The 14,279-nt window shown below is 38.9% G+C and overlaps 1 protein-coding gene across 10 annotated transcripts in view; it reads right to left on the bottom strand.

Moving 5' to 3' along the window:
- Positions 1 to 14,279, bottom strand: part of LOC103145144 (calcium/calmodulin-dependent protein kinase type II subunit gamma-like) — a 64,695-nt gene that overhangs the window by 43,576 nt on the left and 6,840 nt on the right. For 6 of the 10 annotated variants that reach the window (XM_016676595.1, XM_016676596.1, XM_016676597.1 and 3 more), the window contains exons 2-5: positions 13,541 to 13,635; positions 8,862 to 8,930; positions 4,361 to 4,420; positions 66 to 120 (exon numbers count right to left, since the gene is read on the bottom strand). In XM_016676595.1, the coding sequence (XP_016532081.1) occupies positions 66 to 120; positions 4,361 to 4,420; positions 8,862 to 8,930; positions 13,541 to 13,635 (279 nt within the window). The remainder of the gene's footprint in view (positions 1 to 65; positions 121 to 4,360; positions 4,421 to 8,861; positions 8,931 to 13,540; positions 13,636 to 14,279) is intronic. The other 4 variants (XM_007562452.2, XM_007562455.2, XM_007562454.2 and 1 more) reach the window with 1 other exon arrangement.

Here is a 14,279-nt window from a genome sequence, read left to right as displayed (position 1 = left end):
ACAAACAAAGCGAGGTTATGTGCATGGATGAAATGTCAGCGTGTGCGTGCACAGAATATACTCACAGGTCAAAGACGAGGTAATGAAAGCCTTCCTCTGAAATGCTGTCATGAAGTCGCACTGCAAGAGAGAGGGGAGGATGTGAGAGCACAGAATAAAAACAGCGAGGAGATGAAAGAAATAAGGTTTTCTGCAGTGTTTGGTGGTTAAATCTAGACATAAATTAAAGAGAAAGAAACTGCAAAACCGAAGCTCCTGAAGCACGTTTTCTTTATCTTAAGAGTTACAGAAGTTCAATCACTAAAGTGGAAATTTTGCCATCATGCAAACATGAAATGAGTTTTTCAAACTGTCTTTAACTGCATAACATGTGAAACAGAAGTAGCAACAGCCAAAGGAAATAGCTCTTGTTCTGAAACCAGCACAATGCTGTGAAACCTCAGCTTTACCCAAGTATGGGCAAGTTAGCACCTCCAACAAACATGGGTGTCAAATATACTGTGCCCCCTGAGGCATTTCTTCTGTTTTCATATTTTCCTCACTCTTGCGTTGCAGAGGAAACTAATCATTCAAACTGAGCTGCATCTTTGCCGGTTCTATATGGAAAAAGTAATCGCCACCCTTAATAAATCCTGAACTAACTGTGATTAAACAGACTTTGAGTCACTAAAGTCGAGTAAAAGTTTAAATAGAACTCATCTGACAACTTGAAATAGGTTACAAGATCTCAAAAAACATATCCTGCTCTGATCTAAAGCTATGCAAGAATTGACTATAGATGATTATTAACATATCCATCTAAAAACCACAATTTCTAAGGGATTGGTACTCTAGTGACCCACAGTGAGAGAAACTGTCCACTAACAGAGAAAAGATGGAACAATGGAAAATATTCACAGTGGTTGGCTAACAACTATTTAGATTTGGTAATTATTCTTTATGAAAAGCTCTGATTTTGAAGACAACAGACAAATCTGTGATAATTTCTCTCATTATTGTGGAATTTAACAAGTAATTCTCGTAATTCTGACCTTAAACAAGAGAAGTTTGGTTTAACTTCAGACAGTGACAAAAATATGGTGTTCATGTTTTGTTAAAAGGTGGCCAGGTCTTGCTATTTGGTGTACATAAACTTCTGGTTTCAACCAAGGGTGCACCGATTTATCTGTGCTGATTTTGTTAATTTTGGCACCTTGGTGATTGGCCAATACTTGCATGTGAAGCCGATCTAATCCACCGATCTTATCTACCTCATCGAAGGTCTTAAAATCAACCGCTGTCTTCTTCTGCTCTACTCTTAGACCGGCCCATCAGATCATGTCTGCACATTTGCAGTTAACAATAGTCACCCCACTGTTGCTAATTCAGTGACTTTCTTGCTATATTTAGAAAACATTTCAGAAAAAAAATTGGTATCAGCCAAAATCGGGGTCGGCAGGTCTGGCTATTTAAAGGTTGGCAATAGGGGGTTGGCCAGAAAACTGCAATCGGTGCATCCCTGGTTTCAACTGCACAACATTTTGTCCAAATAAGACATTAGTTAATGATCCAATAATGATTGCAGTAATTAGTGCTTCTGTTAAATGTCTATTTATGACAACATCTGCTTTGTGGCTCCTTTAGCACAAACTAGAAAAATGAAAAGCGAATTAGACATTTAGAGTTTAATTTTCATGGGAAAGAGACTTTGTTTTCTAATTGGTGCCACAAATAACCCGGTCTGGTAAAGAGAACTGCATAACGCGGTCATACAGCAACCTCAGCAGCCAAACTTGTCAACTAAACAGCAGCATGGTGACAAAGCAGGACGCTGTCCGACCGATGGCCTCAACGCCTGCTGAGATACAGCTTAGGTTCAGTGTCAGCAGACAAACAGTTATAGTTATGTAAAGTGCATATCAGTTGTATAATAAGATGAAGTAGGATGCCCCTGCAGCAAGAAACAAGTGTGACCGCTCTTCCCTCCTCCTCCCATCTGTTTCCTTCTCTTTGTGCTTTCGTGTCTCCATATGTCTCCTCTTTTGTACCCTCCTTTGTCTAAAGTTTGAACGTAGACGACGCTGAGATATGTCAAGAAAAGGAGAAAGGAAAAGGATGAGGAGAAAAAAAAATCTATAGAGACAAGACAGATAACAGGAAGATTAGGTGAGGGGTGAGCAAATGCCTGGGGGGGGGCGGGAGAGAAGTAGGACATGAGCAGAAGAGAAATAAGGAGAGCAGCGCTAAAGGTGGCATTGATTTTGTCCTTTCATTGTAGCCATCGCTATTGAACATCTCTATTAAAGCTGGACTCTGCATTATTTTTTAATCCTCAGTGCTGCTTTAAAAAGGCAATAAAAACGTCTGAAACCGAAACAATTATATAAACGTTCAGCATATAAAAATGATTAATGGCTATCACACTGAATAAGAAAAATAAATGTTAGCATGAGCAGCAGGACTCGGGTTTAATTAGATCTCAGTGATAATCTATTCATATCTATTCAGCTAATTTCAAAGTAGCTTTTAATTTTCTAACAGTTTCAGTCGGTGACAAATGATGTGAAGGATGTTGTGCAGGTGAGGAAGCATACATGCACTCAAATATGTCAACAAAACAGAAATGTTGACAAAGTAATCACACAATCACATTATTTGTGGTTCACAAACAATAGAAATACACTGAAGTTCTGAATAGAAATAAATAAAAATCCTTGAACCATTTTGTGTGCTTTACAAATAGTAGCTTCTGTAATTCATGGTTAGTTCAATGACTTGCTCGGGGGGGAAAAAAAGAAGAAGAATTTGTTCAACTTTTTTACATTTTGCCACATAATGTTATCTAAATTCACAGTACTTATCCTCATTTTCTAAATAAAAATTTGAAACCTGTTCGTTCACTGGGGCTGAATAATATTAGGACAGGAGATGATATGCTACTATGCCGGATAATTTTGCTGTAGCAATATTACTTACTATAAACAGTAGTAATATCTTCACAGCTACCAGAATAAATAAAAAATACTGTGTCCCTTCTGAAAGAAACATTTTATTGAAAGTCTGAATGCACAGAACTTAAATAATTAGCTCACAAGATAAATCTGTGATACATTGTGCTGTCCTGGTATTACCTCTCTTTACTCTGATACCCCTAAAGAAAATGAAGTCACCCAGTTGGTAATAAACATAGTTATGTGACGAACTAAAAGGTTTGTTAGAGAACAAACAGCATCAGGAAGACCAGAAACACATGAAGCAGGTCAGGGGTAAAGTTGAGAAATGATCTAAGGCAGCATTAAGTTATATATATCCCAAGTTTTGGACATCTTAGAGGACTGTTCAACTCATAATTTGAAAAAGTAAAGATTACAGCACAACTACAAACCTGCCAAGAGGATTGGGGTAACTATGGAGGAGCTGCAGAGATGCACAGCTTTCAGGAGTTGAAACACTAAATGTTCACTCCACAAATCTGGTCTTTATGGAAGAAGAAAACTGAAAGTCAAAAGATATATTTAGAGTTTTCCACAAGGGACAGATATGAGCTTTGGTCAACTGAGACCAACTAAACCTTTTGGGTAACATCTAATCCAGTTGAAATAAATGAAAAGCAAATAAAGTATGAGGTCAGTTGGCAACAAACTGACACCAACCAACACAACAAGTAGCTTCTCATCTCTCAGATGAAGTGATGCTCCCATCATGCCCAGGGTCTATTGTAAGCGAGCTATAATATCCAGCTGATGACCTGAATTTACTGAATGACCAGGTTATTCCATCAACGGCTGGTTTCTTCCCAAACGGCACGCCCACATTCAAAGATGACAATGCAAGGATTCATCAGGCTCAAATTATGAACGAGTGGCTCAGGGAGCGTGACATTTTCTTCTCCGTCACCACAGAGTCCAGATATTTAACCACATTGAGAGTTTTGGGATATCTTGAAGGAGGTCTGACTCTTTTTTTTTTTTTTAACCAAGATTTTGGTGAAAAACTTATTGCAACTGGATGGAAATAAATATTGAGACGTTGCAGAAGCTTATAAAAACAAACACAGCGAATCCCTTAATCAAAGCTAATGGCAGTCTGAAATATTAGTGTGTGACGTTAATCGTGGAGGTGATGTTTTATTGCAATGCTATAATGGTAAAAGACAAGAACGCCATTAAAAAAAAAAACCCTGCATTTTTAACTTTTAATTTCAGTATGATCTGTATTTGTATTTTATGTTTTTGTAAGGACTCCCTTTAAAAGGAGATGCTACATCTCAGGGGGTTATTCTCAAAAATAAATAAATAAATACATTTGGAAATTCTTTATTCATGAAGAAGAAAATAAAAAGACATGTAATCCACGTCTGATAATTTGCACAGAAACTTACCAATATTGGGGTGTTTCAAGAGACGGCAGATACGAGCCTCTCTCTCAAGCTTCTGGTGGTCTGAGGGAAAACAAGAAAAAAAGAACAAGTTAGAATAAGATGGGAAAAAAGAAAAACCATTTAAAATGTTTAAAACAAAAGTACCCTCTGAGAAACATTATACAACTTTTTTAGTGATAAGAAAGCAGTAAAAAGCTGATTATCATCACTATTTTACATAATAACCACTTTGACAGGTTTATGAACTTATTGAAAAAATAAACTATTCAAATTTTACATTACAAGAGGTGCACTGTCCTAGCAGCATGTTCTCACAATGTTAACTGAAACTGTGAACAAAAAAAGGAAAAATGAAGAAGAAACGATGCTCTGCTGCACAGTTGACTTTAGTTACTGCAGAGGGAGACACGGATCAAAGACAAAACCACAGACCAGAACCAAGACAATCCCGTTAATCATGTGTACAGAGAATGTACAGAATGAATAATATAATAACGTCATTGGAAGAAGCTGTTATTTATGGAGAAAAAACATGTTTAATTTTCTTCTGCCTATCTGAGATTGAGTCTTGGGGGTAATCAGGAGTGAATCCAGGACACCCCGCTCCAAGAAACACTCTCCAACTTCCCACGGTATTCCTGTGTAGTTCCTAAGTGAGCCATGCCTGGAAACATTTACCAATAGCACCCCAATAAAATGTCTAAAATCTAATTTCATAATCATTATTGAAGGTTGGAAAATGGTCAGTAAACCAAGACCTTTGATTTTCACATTTGAGGGACTCGGTTCTGAGACCAAAATTGCAACATTTGTTACATTTTCAGCTGGTGCAGTTCGCTTTCACACTGCACTGTCAAACGATACAAACCCTTTGAAAAACTTTCTCCGCATTCGCCTGTGATGGCGCCGCACCAGTATCTACTAAAGGAAACAACACAACCACCTCTGAAGAAGACATGAGGGCAACTTCCTTTTTTACGAAATGCAAACAAAAATGGAATTGGTGGTTTTCATATTTCTGTTTGGCAACAGATCATGAGACTTTTCTCACGCTAAAGTTAGACTTACACATTTGGTTTGGTTGCATTTACCCAAAATGCCCTGTTCTATAGTTTGATTCCAGATTTTGGAGCAGACTCCAGTCCTACATATATAGTAGTGGTGGTGGTAGGAGTTCGCCCTGCAATTGGTGGATCATTTGTGTCCCTGGGCAAGACCATTCACGCTTCGTGCAAAACTCCTCACTTCTGTCAGATTTCCCCAGGGCAGCTGGAGCTACAATCCAGTAGCTTACCATCATCAGCTTGTGAATGTGCCCTTTGAGATTTCAATTGAAGATATACAGGGAGTTATAATTAAAATTATTATTATTACTACATTTGAGGCACACTACAGTTCATTTCAAATGAACCAAGACCTAGGTTTTTAGGCGGATCAGAGTCCACTTTTTTGGCACGCATCAGAGTTTGATTGCACATTTTCACCTCCCCAAATGAACCGGACTTTCTAGTCAAACAAGAGTTCAAATAAAGCGGACTAAACAGGGCTGGTGTGAATGCACCCTTAACCACAGCAAGTCCGAACAGTGCCCAGATTACGACCAACCCAGCTCCAATCAAATCCATCTAACCTTTCCTCACCTAGACTCAACGCTCACTCGTGAACAAGGTGAGGACACTTAAAACTCCCACCTTGAAGCACAAACTAACCTTCAACCCAGAGGAAGCAATCCACCGGTTGGAAATCAACTGGCTAAAATTGGTCTTGGTAGGTCATCAGATTGTTCCAGAAAACACAGATCAGAAATCTGCAACAAAATCTTTGATCAGCGTACCTCTAGTCGTAAAATAAGCCTCTGTGTTGAAGCAGGTGTGAGCATTTGCATATCTATGTACACGTATACAGAAGGGGTTCCTATGAAACACATTAGACAAACTCTGCTGTATTTACTCCTCAAGCTGGGAGGAGATCCTCACAAGAAAAACACTCACTTCATGTCCAGACCTACATCCTTGTTTGAGGATTTAACCGAATCCCACAGCAGCTCTGAGAGTGTGTGTGTTTTAGAGTTGTTGGTTTGTAAACCAGCCGACACTCCTCAACTGGCTAATCTCTACGGGATGCAGAAACCGCAAAAACAAAACCCCAGTGAAGAAGAAGGAGCTGAGGTCATGAGTCAGGTGGCGCAAGTGTGAGGAGGACGCACTATAAGTTGATGTGTGTAGATGTGCATGTTTTATCACTGTGGTTAAGCCAACTAACTCCACACAGCTCCATGGCGATTACATGACACAGAGGCCGGCTGGCAAAGATTTGCATTCATTTCCACAGAGCAGCAGCAACCCCAGATAAAATTCACATGCTGCAGCAAAACCATCACCCATCACTTATCTTACCGCCCCTGCAGTTTAAACACTTCTCAACTTGTTGATAAAGTGAGTTTAAAGTTGAAGACAGGAGTTCCAACTACAATCTTCAAGTACCTTCAACGAACCTTCCTGCAGGTGTGCATTTCCCTCAACTGTGAGGAAGCGACTGAATGACAGAGAGACCTGAACCACCTCCTAATTACACTGGTGACGCAGGATGGAGAGACAGACAGAGAAGGAGATAGAGGGAGGATTACGTGGAGCGTCCATTTGCTGGAAGAGGATCACAGTTCTCCTGTGCGTGCGCGCGCATTTGTAAAACTGTCTACCACAGTGCAGTGTCACTGCAGCACTAATTCATTCAATCTTCTTATTTGTTGGTGTGTGAGAAAGGGAGAGAGAAAGAGGGTGGTAAAGGAAGGCAGGAAAGAGAGGGCTGGAGGGTAATTACTGGCACTTCCTGCTGCTCTCTAATTGGCCATCTGCTTTGCCACGGGGCAGGCCCAAAGCCGTCTTACATTAGCTGCGAAGGATGGCGAGAACCCCACATAGTCGCACACATGCACCCCTTTATCAGCCACACAAAGTTGACAGTTCAACTGAAGGCTCGTGAATTCAGCTCCGTCTGTTTTGGGTGAGTTTGATGCAAGCTGTTAGGACGAGGAAATGCTGTCAAAACAGCTGAGGAAACTCGATGCTAATAATGTGGCAGTCATTCAGGGACGAGGTTTGGCATTCTCTCTAAAGATAGCTGCATAGGTCCTGATTTGCCTAAACAAAAATACATGCATCTACATTCGATTTGTGTGTGCCAGGTTCAAGATGCTAGCATTAAAGACAGAAAAAAATCATTACAATGCAAAATATCTCCACTCAACAAAAACTGTATTTTAATTGGTGATGCACCAATCGATCGTCTCAATTATAGCATCAAAACTGTAAATCTGTGAACACCTAAAAATGTATATTCTACATCTCACCTCGTTACTCTTTTTGTCAGACTTGATTTCTGAGTCTTGTTACATTTGTAAACCTTGCTGAAGGCTAGTTTCACAAACCATTCTTCATCACTCCCCCCACCCACAAAGCTGACTTGCCTAAATGAAATTCAGGCGATGCGGGTCTGTGACGACCTCGCCTAGCGAGTCAGTGGTGTAACAGAGGCAGCCTGAATTTTTATGCCATCAAATCATGCATTCATCAGTTTATCCTACAAAAGACAAAGTGTCTAGTATCAGGCACATTTTGCAGAATCCGTGCATCTCTGCTGACACTATTAATAAACACCTAATGGTTACGCAAATCAGAGATGTACTCAGATACAAAGACCACTAATGAAAATTAGATAAAGAGAATCTGATAACATGAGCTGAAGATTGGAACAACTCAAAAGTAATGAGAATCACTATAATGCTTTTCAGTAAAGCAACTAAACAGCATAAGAGTGGTAACTTTAGGGTTGTGCGATAAAATAAATGTTCAATCTCACCCTCCCTCTCTGCCTCGGCACACAGTTGCTGCAGACAATGCAGCAAGGGCCCAGTTTCCAGTGTCACTTCAACAACTGAATTAGAGCATTCATTCTGCTCAGATGCTCACATTACACCTACGCTTTTTAGTGCCGCCATGTAAAAGTAACTAATGTACATCTAGGCAGGGGCCAGTTTATAATTCTCATGGTTTGAAAACTTCCACTTAAAATGCCACATTTTCATGAACTACAAAGATACAAAACAACATTTTATAACAAGATGTTATTACTTTTATTTAAGACAGAAAAACAAGCCAATCATAAATTTAATATATTCAGATGTGAATATTTCTGGTGGAAGAAGAGAATTATTGCTGACAAGTTTAGTAATCACAACACTTTGCACCGTTTAGTCCCAATTGATCATCGTATAAATACCAGAGCCTTGCTCAATATTGGTTACCTGGTTAATTAGCCATCCAATTCAGCATCACAAATTTTACAAATAATAGTGTGACAAATAATAGTGTGTGCAGTATTGATATTGCAAAGAACTGTTAAGTTTTTGCAAGAAAAACTGGAAGCAGTGTAACAGACGAGAAAAATGAGTGAATAAAAAAAACTTACCAAAATGTTAAGATTTTCTAGTATGCATGCATACCTGTCAAGTTTTGGACTTGACCGTCTCGACCGTCCCCTGCTGCTGTCGGAGCGGGGATTTTGGGTGGGGCTGAGGGTGGGGTGGTGGGGAGGGAGGTGGGTTGGGTAACATAAGTAAATGTTGAGTAATTATGCTTAACTTTGCATAAATATTTGTTCATAGCTTGCAGAAATCTAAGAATCTAATGTTTATAATCTCTGACGTCTATTTCTTTAAATGCAAAATCAATCTACTCGTGTAAGAGTAGCAATAAAAATATTAAGAATGAAGCACAGTGCAGTAAAACTACTCTTATAAGTGCATTTTTCCCCAAAAAGTGAATTAAATAAATGTAACTAGTACTGCCCACTTTTTCACATGGAGAACAAAAATGAGTAGCATCATTTATCTAACATTATCTGCATCGAACAGCATTAATCAACTCTGTCTGTTAGCTTGAAGGGAAAAAATATGCAGAGATTTTATTGCCTTTTGCTGGTTTGCTGCCATGATTCTGAAACAAACCTGTGCAGCCCTGCACACCAGCAGCGTCTCCGTCGCAGGTGTATATCAGGCGCTCATCTTGCATTTAAAGACGGCTCAGAAAAACACGCTTCGACATGTTAACAATGGGTTAAATAGTTGTAACTTGGCGTAATTACTCTAATATGGGAAATTTATGGGACAGAGGGGTAAAATATGGTAGTTTCTCGGCCAAAACGGGAGACTTGACAGGTATGAGTACGTCGTTGCCCTTGTGTACTCCCATGGTACTCTAAGAGCAGAATGGAAAAAGAGACATCATTCTGCACAATAAAGCCTAAAATAATTATTAAACTTGCTGATATTTATTCTATATTTTTGTAGGTCCATTTGTGAAAATCAAAACAAAAAGCCATAACACAAGGTTTCCCCAGAAAAATTGCTAAGGCCGGTGGTTGAGCGCTAAGCAGTCATTCATCCAGCGGCCCATCGTGTTTTGAGTTAAAAAATTTTTTTAAAGTTGACAGGAAATTTGAAAATATCACTTGATAATTATATGTTATTGGAAGATTAATATCTCAACACCAACTATAAAGTCTTAAAAAATGCAAGTATTAAAAGAAAACTTGAATAAATAAGTAAAGATAAGTAAAGCCTGGTGGCCCGCCAGGCATATAATACACTGGGGGAAACCCTGTAACATACATATTTTCACAGCTACATGACAACCTACGTTTCTGTTATAAACAACAGCAATTAGATGTTTAATGCTTGACACTTTTGCTTCAAATCTTACTTTTTACTAGTGGTTAATCCAATCCGAGGCAGCATAAACTTCATCTCCATTAAGATGTTTTCCCTTCACACCTTTTCTCTGGTTTCCTCCCTCCCTTCCTTCCTTCCTTCTTCACCTCCTTTCCCCTCCCCCTTCCTCAGATTACTGCAGTGTTTACCAGAGCTTTGGCAGACTTACCCACCAGGCCAAGCAAGAGGCCACACTCACCTCATAAGGGTAAAAAAAAAAAATCCCAAATCCTCTCAGGCAGAATGTTTTTGTTTGCATGTATCCGTCTATAAAGCTGCCCATCTACAAAACTCAATCTACAGATTCTATCATTTATTATTACGTTTCACTTTACCATGCTTCTTTGGAGAGAGGCATCACTGAACTATGCTTTTAAAACTCATCCTCTTCTCTAAGCAGACACACACACCTCCTCTTTACTTTCTGCCTCTGCAAAGAGCCCACAGCTTTCTGCTGAGCTCTTACTTTTCATGGCTGGGACATTAATACTAGAAGCTGCACTATGTGGACACTTGACGGTACGGATGGAGCAATAATAGCATTACAAGCTCGCACCAAACAGACATGGACTATTAGCATCACTCTGTGCGCTCTTCGTCTCCTACATGCAGACAAATACCATCACAGTCAACAACAGGGCAAACAGGGAGGCGCCTATGGATTCTGTGGGGTCTTAGTGGTTGATGAAGATACATTGAGGATAAGTGGATTAGCCTCAATACAAACCAATCTCCCTGCTCAGAAAGACCAGAGACGGGCAATGAAGGAGAGGTGAGAAGATAATGAGAGGAGGCAGGAAAGAAGAACAAAGAGGCCCAGGTGTGTGTGAAAACTACGAGGAGATCTGGGTCTTTAATTTGCCAGATACAAAACAGAAGAACGCAGTGAGATATTTCATCATCATTATGAACCACAGCAGATGTCAGTGAACTCCACATGTACGTACAACACACACAAGACAATCTGAAAAGAGAAACCTTCTCAGAGACACCTGAAAATGTTTGTCGTGTCATTTAAGTTTGGATTTCGATGAGCCTGGATCGATTAGCTGTACAACAGTGGTGCAATTAATTGCATACAGCAACTTATTCAATTAGGCGTTTACTAAGAGTATCAATAAACTATTAAAAAGTTGCTGACAGACACAACAGCTTAATAAAATTTTTCCTCTGCTGTTGGAACTGCTGTGACTTTGCCTTTAATCTGACAGCTACTGCCGCAAACTGTATGAAATCTGTTAATGTTGACAAAGCAGCTACCTCTTCGTTATACTAACAAATTTGCATTACTTGGACACTCATAAAATAATTTAATGTAAAAGTGTTTAGATCAAGTGCATCTTAAAAATAAGTCTGTTGCAATAAGCAATTAATTAATCGCATGATTAACTAAAATGAGCTTGATATGTTCCATTCTGATTAATGTTTTTAAGGAAAATTTTGTTTACAAAGACACTATAATCCATTTTATTTATGGTTTCAGTAGTAAGTGGTTTTTATTTCTGTTTTATTTTGGATATTTAAAACATCTTCTGGCTCTAGTATTAAATGTTTTTTACAAAAATCATAGCTTATTGGTCTTTGAACGGGCAAGCTAGCATTATTATTATCAATACATCACTTAAAATTGACCTCAAAACAATGTAATTTATCGCAATAATTACTGGGACAATTTATTGGCCATCAATATTTGAAATGTTGAGTTACGGCCTACACAATCAAGAGGAAGACTGCTGACTCTACAGTTGTCCAGCAGGCAGACACTTATACCCTCCATTAGGAGGATAAGCCAGAAAAGGTCGCTGCCTGTTCACACAGTGAAGTGTACAAGCAGTGGAAAGTTGAGCTGAAGGAAAACATGACAAAAATGGTGCAAATCTGGGCTACAAATAATTATTTTAGTAAAAGGTTAAGCTGTTGATTATTCTGACGATTAATTGGCACATTCGGCAGACTTTTTATTAAAACCTTTTTATACAATATTGGAAATACAATAAATGCAAATAAGAAAATAATTCAATAAACATTTTATTGCCTAACAATGTAATAACAGCATTCCTTTGGGATGCAGCAAGGAATCCGTCTGCAGCTAGAAAATGCTTATAAACCTCAATATGTGAAAAGCTCAGCCATTTTCTGCTCGGCTTATTGATACAGGCTAATCTGTTGACTATTTTTTGGATTAACAAGTTCATAATTGATAGCAAAAGGTGCTTAATAGGAAAGAGTTTTTTAACAGAATTTGAACCAGGTGAAGCTCATACTTTGCCACCAGTTCTGGGTATAACATGTACAACCAAAGTTTTCCCTATGGTCTTAAATACAAATTGTTTATATTTTTTGTACAGTTTTGGCTTAATTTCTGCTCTGAATATACAGCAGAAATGGCCTTTTTTCAGTCTTTATGCTCTTGCTAATTTATCAATTGCTAAATTAGTTGTCTATTATTCCAATAATTGATTCATCACGATTAATCTGATATATCGTTTCAGCCCTCGTGCAAAATAACAGATGACTGCAGCCTTTAGTGTGAAGCTGGAGACAGTGCTTCATGAGTCGACACACACATACAACGGATCCAAGACTTGGCCTACAACTGTCACATTCCTTGTGTTTGCATTTCATTTGGAAACCAAATGAGTCTGGAGAAGGAGTGAAGAGACACAGAATCCAGGTTGAAGTTTCCACAGTCGGTAATGATTTGGGGAGCCGTGTCATCGGCTCGTGTTGGTCCACTTTGCTTTATAAAGTTAAACGTCAGCGCAGTCGTTTACCAGGAAATCTTAGAGCACTTCATCCTTCCCTCTGCTGACGAGCTTTATGGAGATGCTGATTTCATTTTCCAGCAGGACTTGGCTCTGGCCCACACCGTTAAAAGTACCAATACCTGGATTAATGAGCATGGCATCTGACCCAACAACACGGCCAAGCTGAAGGCTGCCGTAAAAGCAACCCGGGCTTCCTTAACACCTCAGCAGAGCCACAGGCTGACCACCTACATGCCACGCCGTCAAGACGCCATAATGCAAGCAAAAGGAGCCTTAAAAATATACTGAACTGACATTTTTGAGTGGTTCCTCTTAAAAAATCCTCAATTTTTTAATAGACTTGAAACATTCTAATTCACGAGAAACTGATTTCTTTTGCCATAATAACCAAAACTAATATTTGAAATATATCACTCTGTGAAATGGATAATGTATGAGTTTCATGTTTCGAATTGAATCTCTGAAATAAATAAATGATATTCTAATTTATGTAGGTGTACCTGTAAAGACACTTTCACTTTTGTTTATTTTTTTTTAAATGTTTAACAAAACAAATTCTTAACATTTAAAGCCAACAAATCAAATCAAGCATGCATATTATTTGTGTGCGAGTGTGTGTGTGTGTGTTTGGGGGGGATACAATACCTCTTGCAGAAAGCTTCTTAGTGTTGATGATTTTTGCAGCATACTCCTGTCCTGATGACTTCTTTACACACCTACGCACCACTGAAAAAGCTCCCCTACGAACAAAGGGCACAAACAACCAAAGATTAGTTCCTTTTCAAACGCGCTCCCCTCACACATTCAACAAAGTGTGACATTTGAAGCAGCGCTCCAGCCTAGTCACAGCGGTTTGTTTTTGAATGTTCCCCCTCGCTTGCTCACACAAACACTTTTTTTCTTTTTTTTCTTTTTTAACAGTCATTGCTATCGGGGCATCAGAGACGAAATGGTGAGATAAATCAACAATAATATCACATTTGTTAAGATTTGCTGCAATTCTTTCAACATTTTAAAAAAACTAGCCAGAGGGAGGGAAAAATCCCCCCTTTAAAATCAGTTTTCAAGAGCAAACATGATACGGGTATAAATATGCTCAAACGCAAAAGCTAGAATTTGACTTTGACCCAGAAAAAGATCTGCACGTATTTTGGAAAACATAATTACAGCAGCCTGTGTGATCAGCAAGTCTTCTAGCTTTCCTGTCATATGAAGGCGACTTTCATTATCCCTAACGACGAGCGACCCGCTGCTACTTTCTGCTGCACTCTGCTCGGATCTTCAATTATTTAACAGCAAATGAGAGGTGGCAGGTGACACAAGTACAAGTCAGTCCCTCGATAGTAATAGACTGCGACAGAGCAAAAAACAAAAAAATAAAATA

Source organism: Poecilia formosa, unplaced genomic scaffold (assembly GCF_000485575.1).
Source record: "Poecilia formosa unplaced genomic scaffold, Poecilia_formosa-5.1.2 Scaffold136, whole genome shotgun sequence".
Classification (NCBI taxonomy): Eukaryota; Metazoa; Chordata; class Actinopteri; order Cyprinodontiformes; family Poeciliidae; genus Poecilia; species Poecilia formosa.
The sequence above is the reverse complement of the archived record's forward strand: the minus strand, read 5'-3'. Positions and strand labels throughout refer to the sequence as shown.